The sequence below is a fragment of the Kogia breviceps genome, chromosome 10 (genome assembly GCF_026419965.1).
Source record: "Kogia breviceps isolate mKogBre1 chromosome 10, mKogBre1 haplotype 1, whole genome shotgun sequence".
In the NCBI taxonomy this organism is placed as follows: domain Eukaryota; kingdom Metazoa; phylum Chordata; class Mammalia; order Artiodactyla; family Physeteridae; genus Kogia; species Kogia breviceps.
This window is the reverse complement of record NC_081319.1, coordinates 72,108,211-72,122,677: the sequence shown is the minus strand read 5'-3', so window position 1 is coordinate 72,122,677 and position 14,467 is coordinate 72,108,211. Positions and strand designations below refer to the sequence as shown.

Below are 14,467 nucleotides of genomic sequence, written 5' to 3'. Positions count from 1 at the left end.
GAAGACTGGTGTTCAGTTTGTCAGATTTTATGGTACTGTAAAATTATAGTAATTAAAACAACATGGTAAAGGCACAAGGCTAGGCAAATTAAGGAAACAGTGTAGATCTTAAATAGATATTTGGATACGTATGAAAACTTTATATGTGACTAAAGTAACATAAATTAGTGGAGGAAAGCAATGAACTGTTCATTAAATGGTGCTGGGGAAATTAGCTAACCTTATGATCTGTAGATCTGTATTTAATAGCATACCAAAAATAAATCCTAAATAGATTAAAGAACCAAACGTGAAAAGCAAAATTTGAGAACTTTTAGGAGAAAATATAGGGATATATCTTTATAAATTTGGGGTTGGAAAGAATTTATAAACAAGAAAGGGAAAACACAAATCATATAGGAAAAGATTAAATATTTCAACTCAACATTAACAAAGAAAGGACTGACATCCTGCCAATGAGGTAACTCATAGCCACAAGTGTAATTCCACTTCCATATGTGTGTGTGTGTATAAATATATACATATATATGTCTTACATATTCCTTGAAGAAACTCTTACCTATGTACACAAGAAGACACATTTGTAATCACAAAGAAAACAATGGTAACAATCTAAATGTCCCTTTTGTATATTTATACATTGGAATATTTTATATACTTTACACAAATGAACTAGATTTATCTGGCTATTGAACGTTCCTTCATCCTGGTTTAACGTTTATTGTAGACGTTAATTTTGCTGACCAAATATTCCCTTTCTTCTCCTGGGCACACAAGTTAGCTCTCTCCTATCCCCTTTGAAGTTAGGTAAGGTCCTGTGACTTGCCTTAGTCAACAAAATGTAAGGCAAAGTGATGTGTGTTGCTTTGGGGGGAGGAGTTTTAAGAGCCAGTGCCCATTTCACTCCCTTCTCACTGCTGCTGTGATTGAAGAAACACATATCAATCAATACAAAGCTTCCGTCACTAGGTTCCCTGCATGATGCAATGCTCAGAGTCACCTTGCTGATCATCATTGAATGCATAGTGTGGGTGAAAAATAAAGGTGTGCTATTTAAGCACCTGGGAGAATGGAGGCTGTCTCTTACTGCAGCTTAAGCTACCTACAGTGTGATTTTATGTCTCAGCTCTGTTTATTGTGTATCTTGTGCCACTTCCTTTAGTTCTCACTTCCAAATCACAGAGTACTTCCCATTTTCCAGGAGATGGAAGTACCATGACTTAGCCTCTAAATATGATCCTTTATCTCTTCTCCTTTCGAAGTCAGAGGGGGGCTTTTCTCTAAGCCCCTTCTCTGCCAGGAAACTGTCCTCACAGGTTACTTTACCAGAGATTCTGCTTATTGTTTTAGAGTTAAGCTTCATAGTCAAGGGATTCATGGCCAGAAAATCCAATCTCTCTCCCTTCCTCCTTCCCTTCCTCTCTTCTTTATCTGTGGATGGCTGTCCTTATCTACAGTGAGCAAAGCTAGCAGTGAAGGTATATGAGATGAGGGAGCAAAGCAAATAGTGAAGGTAGATGAGGGCTCGAGTACAGGCATGCCTACCTTTGGAAAGTAAATGCATTGCTTAGAAGATACATGGAAGATTATTTACTCCGCATCATTATAAATTTAGAAATGTTTTGGCATGATAGTAGTACTGCTCACCCTCTCTCTTTGCATAGAGTATAATATTATACTGAAAAGTATAGTATATATCTAATAAGAAATTATCTTTTTTTCAATCCATTTAAAAATTTTGTAAAGTAAGCTACACATCTTGAATGTAAGTAGCTAAGGTTAATTGTAGATTTAGGTTAAATAACTTAAATTTCTGAAGAAAATCGCAGTGCTAGTAAATGCACAGAAAGGTCCCAGTGGACTTAAAAGGCTCTCACCTTTTATCATTCTCTTCTTAGTGTTTAGAGAATCTACATCATTTTTGGACAGCTATATCATTTTGTGGATACCCTAGACTTTTGTAAATGAGCAGGTAGATGTGGACTTGAAGTACACAGAGAGACACAGAATCAAAACAGAGCTGGTATTTAAGAATGCAGCAGTTCATGAACAAAGAGATGAGTGTATGTGTTGAATTGCTCAGAATAGTAAACAGACAAAAAAGGGAAATGAATCATGGCCGAGGGCAACTGTATATTCTGCAAAGGGATTGGTACCATGTCCTGGATTGTTTTCCTGCTTTATGAATTCTAAAATACTGAATCTAAATATGTCATGCTTCTTTAAACAAACTTACTACATTTATTAAGTGTAATAAATATGTACAGTTTAGAGAATACTAGTAAAACAAGTGCCTATGTACCTGTCACCTCATGAGAATAGAAGAAAACCAGTAGTTTTGAAGCCCCTCCAGGATTTCATCTTGGAAATGAAATCAATTAATATTTAGACACATTGGTGGGTGTCTTTCCAAGATTTCATCTCCCCTTTTCTCATACAAATGATCATGAATTTTGTGTAATAATTCCCTGGATTTCCTTTTTACTTTTTTTTTTTAACATCTTTATTTGAGTATAACTGTTTTACAATAGTGTGTTAGTTTCTCCTTTACAACAAAGTGAGTCAGTTATACATATACGTATGTTCCCATATCTCTTCCCTCTTGCATCACCCTCCCTATCCCACCCCTCTAGGTGGTCACAAAGCACAGAGGTTAACTCCCTGTGCTATGCGGCAGCTTCCCACTAGCTATCTAATTTACATTTGGTAGTGTGTATATGTCCCTGCCACTCTCTCACATCATCACCGCTTACCCTTCCCCCTCCCCATATCCTCAAGTCCATGCTCTAGTAGGTCTATGTTTTATTCTCGTCCTACCATTACTCTCTTCATGATTTTTTTTTCTTAGATTCCATATATATGTGTTAGCATACGATATTTGTTTTTCTCCTTCTGACTTACTTCACTCTGTATGACAGACTCCAGGTCTATCCACCTCATTACAAATAACTCAGTTTCATTTCTTTTTATGGCTGAGTAATATTCCATTGTATATATGTGCCACATCTTCTTTATCCATTCATCTGTTGATGGACATTTAGGTTGCTTCCATGTCCTGGCTATCGTAAATAGAGCTGCAGTAAACATTTTGGTACATGACTCTTTGAATTATGGTTTTCTCAGGGTATATGCCCAGTAGTGGGATTGTGGGGTCATATGGAGTTCTATTTGTAGTTTTTTAAGGAGCCTCCAAACTGTTCTCCATAGTGGCTGTATCAATTTACATTCCCACCTGCAGTGCAAGAGTGCTCCCTTTTCTCCACACACTCTCCAGCATTTATTGTTTCTAGAGTTTTTGATGATGGCCAATCTGACCAGTGTGAGATGATATCTCATTGTAGTTTTGATTTGCATTTCTCTAATGATTAATGATGTTGAGCATTCTTTCATGTGTTTGTTGGCAATCTGTATAACTTCTTTGGAGAAATGTCTATTTAGTTCTTCTGCCCATTTTTGGATTGGGTTGTTTGTTCTTTTGTTATTGACCTGCCTGAGTTGCTTATAAATTTTGGAGATTAATCCTTTGTCAGTTGCTTCATTTGCAACTATTTTCTCCCATTCTGAGGGTTGTCTTTTAGTCTTGTTTATGGTATCCTTTGCTGTGCAAAAGCTTTTAAGTTTCATTAGATCCCATTTGTTTATTTTTGTTTTTATTTCCATTTCTCTAGGAGATGGGTCAAAAAGGATCTTGCTGTGATTTATGTCATAGAGTGTTCTGCCTATGTTTTCCTCTAAGAGTTTGATAGTGTCTGGCCTTACATTTAGGTCTTTAACCCATTTTGAGTTTATTTTTGTGTGTGGTGTTAGGGAGTGCTCTAATTTCATACTTTTACACATAGCTGTCCAGTTTTCCCATCACCACTATTGAAGAGTCTGTCTTTTCTCCATTGTATATTCTTGCATTCTTTATCAAAAATAAGGTGACCATATGTGTGTGGGTTTATCTCTGGGTTTCTATCCTGTTCCATTGATCTATATGTTTTTGTGCCAGGACCATACTGTATTGATTACTGTGGCCTTGTAGTATAGTCTGAAGTCCAGGAGCCTGATTCCTCCAGCTCCATTTTTCGTTCTCAAGATTGCTTTGGCTGTTCGGAGTCTTTTGTGTTTCCATACAAATTTTGAAATTTTTTGTTCTAGTTCTGTAAAAACTGCCAGTGGTAATTTGATAGGGATTGCATTGAATCTGTAGATTGCTTTGGGTAATAGAGTCATTTTCACAATGTTGATTCTTCCAATCCAAGAACATGGTATATCTCTCCACCTATTTGTATCATCTTTAATTTCTTTCATCAGTGTCTTATAGTTTTCTGCATACAGGTCTTTTGTCTCCTTAGGTAGGTTTATTCCTAGATATTTTATTCTTTTTGTTGCAATGGTAAATGAGAGTGCTTCCTTAATTTCACTCTCAGATTTTTCATCATTAGTGTATAAGAATGCCAGAGATTTCTGTGCATTAATTTTGTATCCTGCTACTTTACCAAATTCATTGATTAGTTCTAGTAGTTCTCTGGTAGCATCCTTAGTATTCTCTATGTATAGTATCATGTCATCTGCAAATAGTGACAGCTTTACTTCTTCTTTTCCTATTTGGATTCCTTTTATTTCTTTATTTTCTCTGATTGCTGTGGCTAGAACTTCCAAAACTATGTTGAATAATAGTGGTGAGAGTGGGCAACCTTGTCTTGTTCCTGATCTTAGTGGAAATGGTTTCAGTTTTTCACCATTGAGAACAGTGTTGGCTATGGGTTTGTCATATATGGCCTTTATTATCTTGAGGAAAGTTCTCTCTATGCGTACTTTCAGCAGGGTTTTGATCATAAATGGGTGTTGAATTTTGTCAAAAGCTTTCTCTGCATCTATTGAGATGATCGTATGGTTTTTCTCCTTCAGTTAGTTAATATGGTGTATCACGTTGATTGATTTGCGTATATTGAAGAATCCTTGCATTCCTGGAATAAACCCCACTTGATCATGGTGTGTGATCCTTTTAATGTGCTGTTGGATTCTGTTTGCTAATATTTTGTTGAGGACTTTTGCATCTATGTTCATCAGTGATATTGGCCTGTAGTTTTCTTTCTTTGTGATGTCTTTGTCTGGTTTTGGTATCAGAGTGATGGTGGCCTCATAGAATGAATTTGGGAGTGTTCCTCCCTCTGCTATCTTTTGGAAGAGTTTGAGAAGGATAGGTGTTAGCTCTTTTCTAAATGTTTGATAGAATTCACCTGTGAAGCCATCTGGTCCTGGGCTTTTGTTTGTTGGAAGATTTTTAATCACAGTTTCAATTTCAGTGCTTGTGATTGGTCTGTTCATATTTTCTATTTCTTCCTGGTTCAGTCTCGGCAGCTTGTGCATTTCTAAGAATTTGTCCATTTCTTCCAGGTTGTCCATTTTATTGGCATAGAGTTGCTTGTAGTAATCTCTAATAATCTTTTGTATTTCTGCAGTGTCAGTTGTTACTTCTCCTTTTTCATTTCTAATTCTATTGATTGAGTCTTCTCCCCTTTTTTCTTGATGAGTCTGGCTAATGGTTTATCAATTTTATTTATCTTCTCAAAGAACCAGCTTTTACTTTTATTGATCTTTGCTGTTGTTTCCTTCATTTCTTTTTCATTTATTTCTGATTTGATCTTTATGATTTCTTTCCTTCTGCTAAATTTGGGGTTTTTTTGTTCTTCCTTCTCTAATTGCTTTAAGTGCAAAGTTAGGTTGTTTATTCGAGATGTTTCCTGTTTCTTAAGGTATGATTGTATTGCTATAAACTTCCCTCTTAGAACTGCTTTTGCTGTATCCCATAGGTTTTGGGTCGTCGTGTCTCCATTGTCATTTGTTTCTAAGTACTTTTTGATTTCCTCTTTGATTTCTTCAGTGATCACTTCATTATTAAGTAGTGTATTGTTTAGCCTCCGTGTGTTTGTATTTTTTACAGATCTTTTCCTGTAATTGATATCTAGTCTCATAGTGTTGTGGTCGGAAAAGATACTTGATACGATTTCAATTTTCTTAAATTTGCCAAGGCTAGATTTGTGACCCAAGATATGATCTATCCTGGAGAATGTTCCATGAGCACTTGAGAAAAATGTGTATTCTGTTGTTTTGGGGTGGAATGTCCTATAAATATCAATTAAGTGCATCTTGTGTAATGTATCATTTAAAGCTTGTGTCTCCTTATTTATTTTCATTTTGGATGATCTGTCCATTGGTGACAGTGGGCTGTTAAAGTCCCCTACAGTGATTGTGTTACTGTCAATTTCTCCTTTTATGGCTGTTAGTATTTGCCTTATGTACTGAGGTGCTCCTATGTTGGGTGCATAAATATTTACAATTGTTATATCTTTGTCATGGATCGATCCCTTGATCATTTTGTAGTGTCCTTCTTTGTCTCTTGTAATAGTTTTTATTTTAAAGTCTATTTTGTCTGATATGAGAATTGCTACTCCAGCTTTCTTCTGATTTCCATTTGCATGGCATATCTTTTTCCATCCCCTCACTTTCAGTCTGTAAGTGTCCCTAGGTCTGAAGTGGGTCTCTTGTAGACAGCATATATATGGGTCCTGTTTTTGTATCCATTCAGCCAGTCTGTGTCTTTTGGTGGGAGCATTTAATCATTTACATTTAAGGAAATTATTGATATGTATGTTCCTATTACCATTTACTTAATTGTTTCAGGTTGTTCTTGTAGGTCTTTTCCTTCTCTTGTGTTTCTTGCTTAGAGAAGTTCCTTTAGCATTGGTTGTAAAGCTGGTTTGGTGGTGCTGAACTCTCTCAGCTTTTGCTTGTCTGTAAAGGTTTTAATTTCTCCATCAAATCTGAATGAGATCCTTGCTGGGTAGAGTAATCTTGGTTGTAGGTTTTTTTCCTTCATCACTTTAAATATGTCCTGCCACTCCCTTCTGGCTTGTAGAGTTTCTGCTGAAAGATCAGATGTTAACCTTATGGGGATTCCCTTGTGTGTTATTTGTTGTTTTTCCCTTGCTGCTTTTAATATGTTTTCTTTGTATTTAATTTTTGACAGTTTGATTATTATGTGTCCAGGCATGTTTATCCTTGGGTTTATCCTATATGGGACTCTCTGTGCTTCCTGGACTTGATTGACTATTTCCTTTCCTATATTAGGGGAGTTTTCAACTATAATCTCTTCAAATATTTTCTCAGTCCCTTTCTTTTTCTCTTCTTCTTCTGGGACCCCTATGATTCGAATGTTGGTGCGTTTAATGTTGTCCCAGAGGTCTCTGAGACTGTCCTTAGTTATTTTCATTCTTTTTTCTTTCTTCTGCTCTGCAGTAGTTATTTCCACTATTTTATCTTCCAGGTCACTTATCCGTCCTTCTGCCTCAGTTATTCTGCTATTGATCCCATCTAGAGTATTTTTCATTTCATTTATTGTGTTGCTCATCATTGCTTGCTTCCTCTTTATTTCTTCTAGGTCCTTGTTAACTGTTTCTTGCAATTTGTCTATTCTATTTCCAAGATTTTGAATCATCTTTAGTATCATTATTCTGAATTCTTTTTCAGGTAGACTGGCTATTACCTCTTCATTTGTTAGGTCTGGTGTGTTTTTATCTTGCTCCTTCATCTGCTGTGTGTTTTTCTGTCTTCTCATTTTGCTTATCTTACTGTGTTTGGGGTCTCCTTTTTGCAGGCTGCAGATTCGTAGTTCCCTCTGTATTTGGTGGCTGTCCCCAGTGGCTGAGGTTGGTTCAGTGGGTTGAGCAGGTTTCCTGGTTGGGGGGGCTAGTGCCTCTGTTCTGGTGGATGAGGCTGGATCTTGTCTTTCTGGTGGGCAGGTCCACGTCTGGTGGTGTGTATGGGGATGTTGGTAGCCTTATTATGATTTTAGGCAGCCTCTCTGCTAATGGATGGGGCTATAGACCTGTCTTGCTATTTGTTGGGCATAGGGTGTCCAGCACTGTTCGTTGCTGGTCCTTGAGTGAAGCTGGGTCTTGGTGTTGAGATGGAGGTCTCTGGGAGATTTTCCCCGTTTGATATTATGTGGAGCTGGGAGGTCTCTTGTGGACCAGTGTCCTGAGGTTGGTTCTCCCACCTCAGAGACACAGCCTTGACACCTGGCTGGAGTGCCAGGAGCCTTTAATCCACACGGCCAGGTACATGGGGAGTTTCTTGCTTTTGGGGAGGTCTGAGGTCTTCTGCCAGCATTCGGTGAGTGTTCTATAGGAGAAGTTCCACGTGTAGATGTATTTCTGATGTATCTGTGAGGAGGAAGGTGATCCCTGCGTCTTACTCTTCCGCCATCTTCTCGCTCCCCCTCCTTTTTATTTTTACATTTATATATGTATCCCTAAACAAATTATATTTTTAGTTTTGCCTTTTTAAAAAGCTTTGTATAAATGAACTCATACACTGTGTTTTTCTTTGCCTTGCTTTTCTCACTCAACATTGTTTTTTGATTAATCAATTTGGATATAGCTCTAGTTAATTAATCTCAACTACTGTGTGGTTTCCCACTGTAGTAATATTTCACAATGTATTTATCCGTTCTGTATTTTATGGGGTATCATGTTTCTTTGTAACAAAATTCTTTAGGGTTAATTGCTACATGTGGTTTGGTTTGTCCCAGCCTCAGGTTCAACTTTTGTAAAAGCTATTTGGCATGGAAGTGTGTTCATATCTTGAGATAATCAAGATGCTCTAATTTCTGTGTTATTATTGATAGTAATTAATTAATTTTGTTCATAGCACACTGTGGGGATATATTTGGCTTCTTTATCTTGATGCTGAATCTTGTGTTGGATTCACAGTTCCCATGGAGAATGTTGCAACAATTGCTGATTGTGCCAGTGTGATTGAAGGAGTCAGTCGGAGCCGAAATGCCTTGCTGAATGGGGACACTAAGAACTATGATTGGGATTCTGGCTATACATGTCATCAGCTAGGAAGTGGTGCAATTGTGGTTCAGCTGGCCCAGCCATACATGATTGGGTCAATACGGTAAGAAGATTCCCTTTCATTTATTACTTTTAAAATGGAAGACATATGTGCAAATTGTGTTTTGGTACATTGATGATCCCAGTAACTTCAGTGAAGATACTATTCTGTTCTTTGCTCTAAATATTGACAGGAGGGGATGGAAAAGGGGGGACAAAGATATACAAGGTGCATGTTTGGATTTTCTGGTGGGGAGATGCACCAAAGTTAGACTTGTGGAGGGACTAGTTTAGATTGTGGAGGGAGAGGACTAGGGCCTTTCCCTGGATATGGCTCAAGTCTGTTTGTATTGGTTAGGGACTTACAGGATATCAAAATCATTTTCAACTCGAATAAATGACTTTATATATGAACCAAACAGATCTGAATATGAAACCTGGTTCTAAAAGATCTTTTTACTAATCTTCATGTCCGGGTTTTTGGTTGTTTTCATTTTGTTTTGTTTTGTTTTGCTTTGCTTTAAGAAGGGAACTTTAACCCACTATTGCTTGATTTGTAGGATCATATAATTTTAAAATGTGACACTGGTGACATCTCCCAGAGGATATACTTTAGTTCAAGAGAGTCATCTGGGTCTCAAATAGGCTGCCCTTTTTTTTTAAGGTTCTAAGAAGGTCTCTGAAAGACTAATGTTGTGTGTGTGTATGTATATATATATATTTTTTTTTAACACAAGATACTTTACATTATATCTTAGCCTTCCAGAGGTAAAGATGTTGGTGAGACATGACGGCCTTCCTGCCACCATGCTGTACCACATTTGCCTTACTGTTTCCTTTTCTCATTTTAAAGTTAGTATGTGTAAAGAAGGAAATAGCACAAAAAATAAGGTAGTGGGATTCTAATAGACAAAGGTTTATTGATGTTTAAGCTAATAACTACAGAGGTTAATGCTGCTTGTCAGTTCCCTGGGGTACCCTGACAAGTGATGTTGGATTTCTTGGAGAATTCAGACTGTTGGTTTCTTCATTTAAATTGTCAACCTCTTTTCATAAAGGGCCACATACAGGCTGAGTACCACAGGCAACAAATCACAGATAGAGAAGCCTTGAATTCATACTGCAGGCCAGACAACTCACTTTGTGCTTAGGAAGAGGGAGGACACAACCCACAATCAGTCTGGACAAGCTAGCAGTATAAATAAACTTCCGTCAGATAGCCATCAACGCACCCTCCTTCCTTCTTCTCAGCTGCATGCATTAACTAAAGTAATCATAAGCCATCTATTTAATAAGTCATTCTAGAATATTTGTCATAAATGGTGTGAAACTTATCTGAATATTTCCCATTACAATCTTTTCCTCTTTACTTTAAAAATCTGGAAAACAGTTGTCCTTCTCTTTTCTTACAGTCTGCACAATTTCTTGACGATTACCAATCGTGTCTCTGAGATTACATCTGCAATTTCTTTCAGAAGGCTTGCTGTGTAACTCATCTGAGCAGGAGACTTGAAATCATTTAAAATGACTAGATGCTTTCTTTCACTTCACCTGTTTGGGGCTTCAGTTTTCTCTTTATTATGTTTGTTCTGCCGTTTCTAATTTGAAAACCAGTCTTCTTGCCAATGAAGATAGAAGCAAACTGGCAGCTTAGCAGCTCTGCCCACTCTCTTTTAATGTTCCCTGTATTCTGTCTGCTTACCTGGCACCCCACATTCTCCACCCCCCATCCAACAACGGTCCCTGTGCATCTCAAAGCAATATGTCAGAAATGGAATTCCACCATTCTCCCTTTTCCCTGCTCAAGTTTCCTCATCTAATTTAGTGGTACTGCTCATCCACCCATCCACTGAGCCAAAAACATGGAAATCTTCCTACATTCCTTCCTTTCCCTCACCTCCTGCACTGAACCAGTCAGCTGTCAGTACCAGCTCCTACGTATCTCACAGTCCTTCCTCTCTTCCCCATCCCCACTGCCATCACCATAGTTGCACATTTGTAGTTTCTCTTCTCTACCTAGCTCTTCTTTCCCCACCTGCAACCATCTCCCACACTGTTACCACAAATCTGATGTAGTCGTGCCCCTTCTTAAGAGGATTAATGGCTACTATTTGCCTTAAGGAGAAAGTTCAGACAACGGCATTAAGAACATGTGACTTGCTTCTGTCTGTACAGCCTTGTCTCCTGCCTCTCCACCAACCCCTACACGTACTGTCTCAGCCTATCCAGCTAGGCTAGGGTTAGATCCATTTTGCAGTTTTGCATGTGTCACCCCTCTCTTACCCCATGCCTTCAACTCTTAGAACATGCTGTTCTCATTACATGTGTGTCTCACTACCTTCTCATCACCCCTTTTTACCTGGCTCTTATAACCCCTTCAAGACTTCACTGCTTTGGGAATGCTCCCCTAACCTTCTGTCATCTCCTGGGCTGATTTAGACATCCCTAGTCAATGATTCCGTACATTTTGTATGTAATTCCTCCCAGAGCATTTGTCATGTTTGTATTATAATTGTTTACTTGCTGCCTCCTCCCAGCCTCACCCAATATATGAAGCCTGTGGCAACTCAGAATAAGTGTTCCTTGACAGATTGAATGTGCAGATGAGGTAGTCTATCAAGATAGAAGGGGAAATTATAGCAGGTATAATGGGAGATCTAGAATTTTAGATCCAGCAGGGACCTCATGAGGTCATTGCCAAGGTGACAACTCAGAAAGAGACAAACAAGCTTTCCATGTGACAAGTTTACCTTGGCCTCTAGCTCTACTCAGACAGTCAGAGATGTTGAATCTGGCTCCAGATAAAAGATGTTACTGGTGTTTAAGAGAGACAAGAGAGAACAGTCCCATTTGGTTTTCTTTAAATGTGGAAAAAGAATGGTTCTCCCAAACAATCTTTTTTTCCTGACTCAGAGGGGGATGATGAGCATGAGCACAGCCAAAGGCAGAATTGTGTACCTCAGCACCGTGTGAAGCCTCCACCTTCCTTAAGCCCAGCTATTGCTTTTGCAGTGAGAAAATCCATGCAATTGAAGCCCATGAAACTGGCTGAACACTCAGAGAGACACGTCTCTATGAAACTAACATTACGTTGTCAGGAACTGCATTTGCCTCTTCTGTGACATTATCAAGAAGAAAGGGAGAGGGATTTCTTAACCACCAATGCCTCTGGGTGATGCTGGATATCTCAGCAGACCATGGTTAGCAGCAGCTGATGTGCCCAGATAGATGTTTATGGATAGGAAACTAGATCAGTGGCGCCTCTTCATGGGGATGGGTAACTGACAAATGACAGGTTGATTAGTCAGTGACATTTGACCCATGGCTTCTATTGCTTGTGATGATTCACTTGCTTTCCTAGTCACTGTATCCAAAGAAGCCCAGATTCCAAATCAGCACCTAGAGGGAGAGCATTACAGAGCTGAGTGACTAACATTTTCTCCATCTAAGAGGGAGGAGATCTGGCAGCTCTGAAACCTCTTCCTCTGGGGACCCAATCACAAGGTATACTGACTTTAAAATTTCAGGTTTCTTTGTAGTTGATGAACACAGAGGCAAATGTCTCAAACATGGATTATCTTGATTATTGCATTCTTTATTCCTAAGAGAGGACAGAATTATTGTGTGGGTAAGATTTCTTTTGTTTGTCTGTTTTCATCCACATAAACCATTTCTTCCTTTCCTCAGTGTTTCCCCTGTAGCTGGGTAAGCAAGCAGATCTTCTTTCTTTCTTTTTTTTTTTTTTTAAACATTTACTTTAAAAAAAAATTTATGTATTTATTTATTTTCGGCCGTGTTCGGCCTTCATTGCTATGCACAGGCTTTCTCTAGTCACGGAGAGCGGGGGCTATTCTTCAGTGCGATGCGTGGGCTTTTCATTGTGGTGGCTTCTCTTGTTGCAGAGCACGGGCTCTAGGCGCACGGGCTTCCGTAGTTGCGGCATGAGGGCTCAGCAGTTGTGGCTCACGGGCTCTATAGCACAGGCTCAGTAGTTGTGGCACGTGGGCTTAGCTGCTCCAAGGCATGTGGGATCTTCCCGGACCAGGGCTCGAACCCATGTCCCCACCCATGTCCCCTGCATTGGCAGGTGGATTCTTAACCACTACACCACCAGGGAAGTCCCCAGCTTCTTTCTTGACAGACAATGCCCACAGCTAACCACAGTCAGTGGGAACCTAGTCCTGCTAGTGCGTCTGGTATGGTAAGTACCCTTGTGGATCCTGGAAAGGCTGACCTTGAAACTTGATCTCTGACTGTCTCCTCCTCCCCTCATTTTCTTTCATTCACTCAACATTTTTTGAGCCTTTAACTGTGTGCTAGGCACTATTCTAAACCCTGGGGCTACAGCATTGAATCCAGAAAACAAACATCAGTTTTCTTACAGAACTGACATTCTTGTTGGGGGAGGAGGCAGTGGTGGATAACCAGTAAACAGCACTATTTGTAATATGTCAGATGTTTCAAAGATGCAGCCATCAGGAGGGAGGACTAGGGGTTGGAGACAGCACAGCTTTAGATTGGGTGTTCAGGAAGGTCTCACTGTGCAGAGCCTGAAGGATGGGAAGAGTAAGCCATTGAGGGACCTGGGGGATGAACCTCACAGGCAGAGGGCCAAGGCCCCGAAGCAGAGCACGTGAGGCAGGTTGCAGGAGCAGCAAGGAGGCCAGGGTGGCTGGAGTAGAGTGAGGGAGGGGAGGAGAGTAAGAGGCAAGGCGATGGAGGTGACTTGCAGAGGTGACAGCCCTGAGATGTTTTGTTACTGTTTCTATATTCAGTCACCAGCTCCCCAAACTATCCCACCCACCACCACAAACCCATCCCAGTGTTTCATTAGCACCATTAGAGGAGAGTTTTCTTTGCTGAGGAGAGGAGGGGTGGAGCTGGGGAGCCATCATACCTTTAGAAGCCACTTTCTTTGTTCCTGACCAGGCTTTGTCCAGTCAGCTCCCAGGAAAGAGACAGCAGGAGGCGTCCTAGTCCTTGCAGTTTATATGAAACTTTCTCCCCATCTTTGGTGTTTATTTCTCTTTCCCAAGAGCCAGAGCAGGCAGTATAACTTGGAAATAAAGGAGTTTGTTGTTGCTAGGTTTACAGGCACAGCGTAACTTGTTCATTTTATTTGAGAGAAAAAGAGAGAAATTGCCTGGAATGTGCCTTAAAAGTGGGTAACTGAGCAGTAATTATATCATTTTCATGCCTTTTTAAAAGCATTAAAATTTAAATAACAGGAAATCTTCAGAGGCCTGACCACATAAAACAACCACATAGTAACTAACCAAATCTACTTAAGTCTTAGTTTATAGTCCCTCCGTCGCCTTAGTTTAAGACTTATTATCTTTCTACTTGCTAATCAAGATATCCTTTTAAGTATTTTCAGGTTAGTATGAGACATCATATATGCTGTACATTAGGCATGTGTATCGCCCAGTCTTTTTCAGCTAATAAGTTACAGCACTTCGTTGAAACCCTCATTATTAGTTAATTAAATAAACAATTCTTACATTAGCTTGAAAATGATGGTTTTGTAATTGATATATGCAGTACTGTAAGTAAAATACCCGTAATGCTTTAACTAACCTAAT

The 14,467-nt window shown here is 39.3% G+C and overlaps 1 protein-coding gene across 3 annotated transcripts in view; it reads left to right on the top strand.

Moving 5' to 3' along the window:
- Positions 1–14,467, top strand: part of BTBD9 (BTB domain containing 9) — a 419,768-nt gene that overhangs the window by 308,204 nt on the left and 97,097 nt on the right. For all 3 annotated transcript variants that reach the window (XM_059077216.2, XM_067006126.1, XM_067006127.1), the window contains one exon: positions 8,760–8,949. In XM_059077216.2, the coding sequence (XP_058933199.1) occupies positions 8,760–8,949 (190 nt within the window). The remainder of the gene's footprint in view (positions 1–8,759; positions 8,950–14,467) is intronic.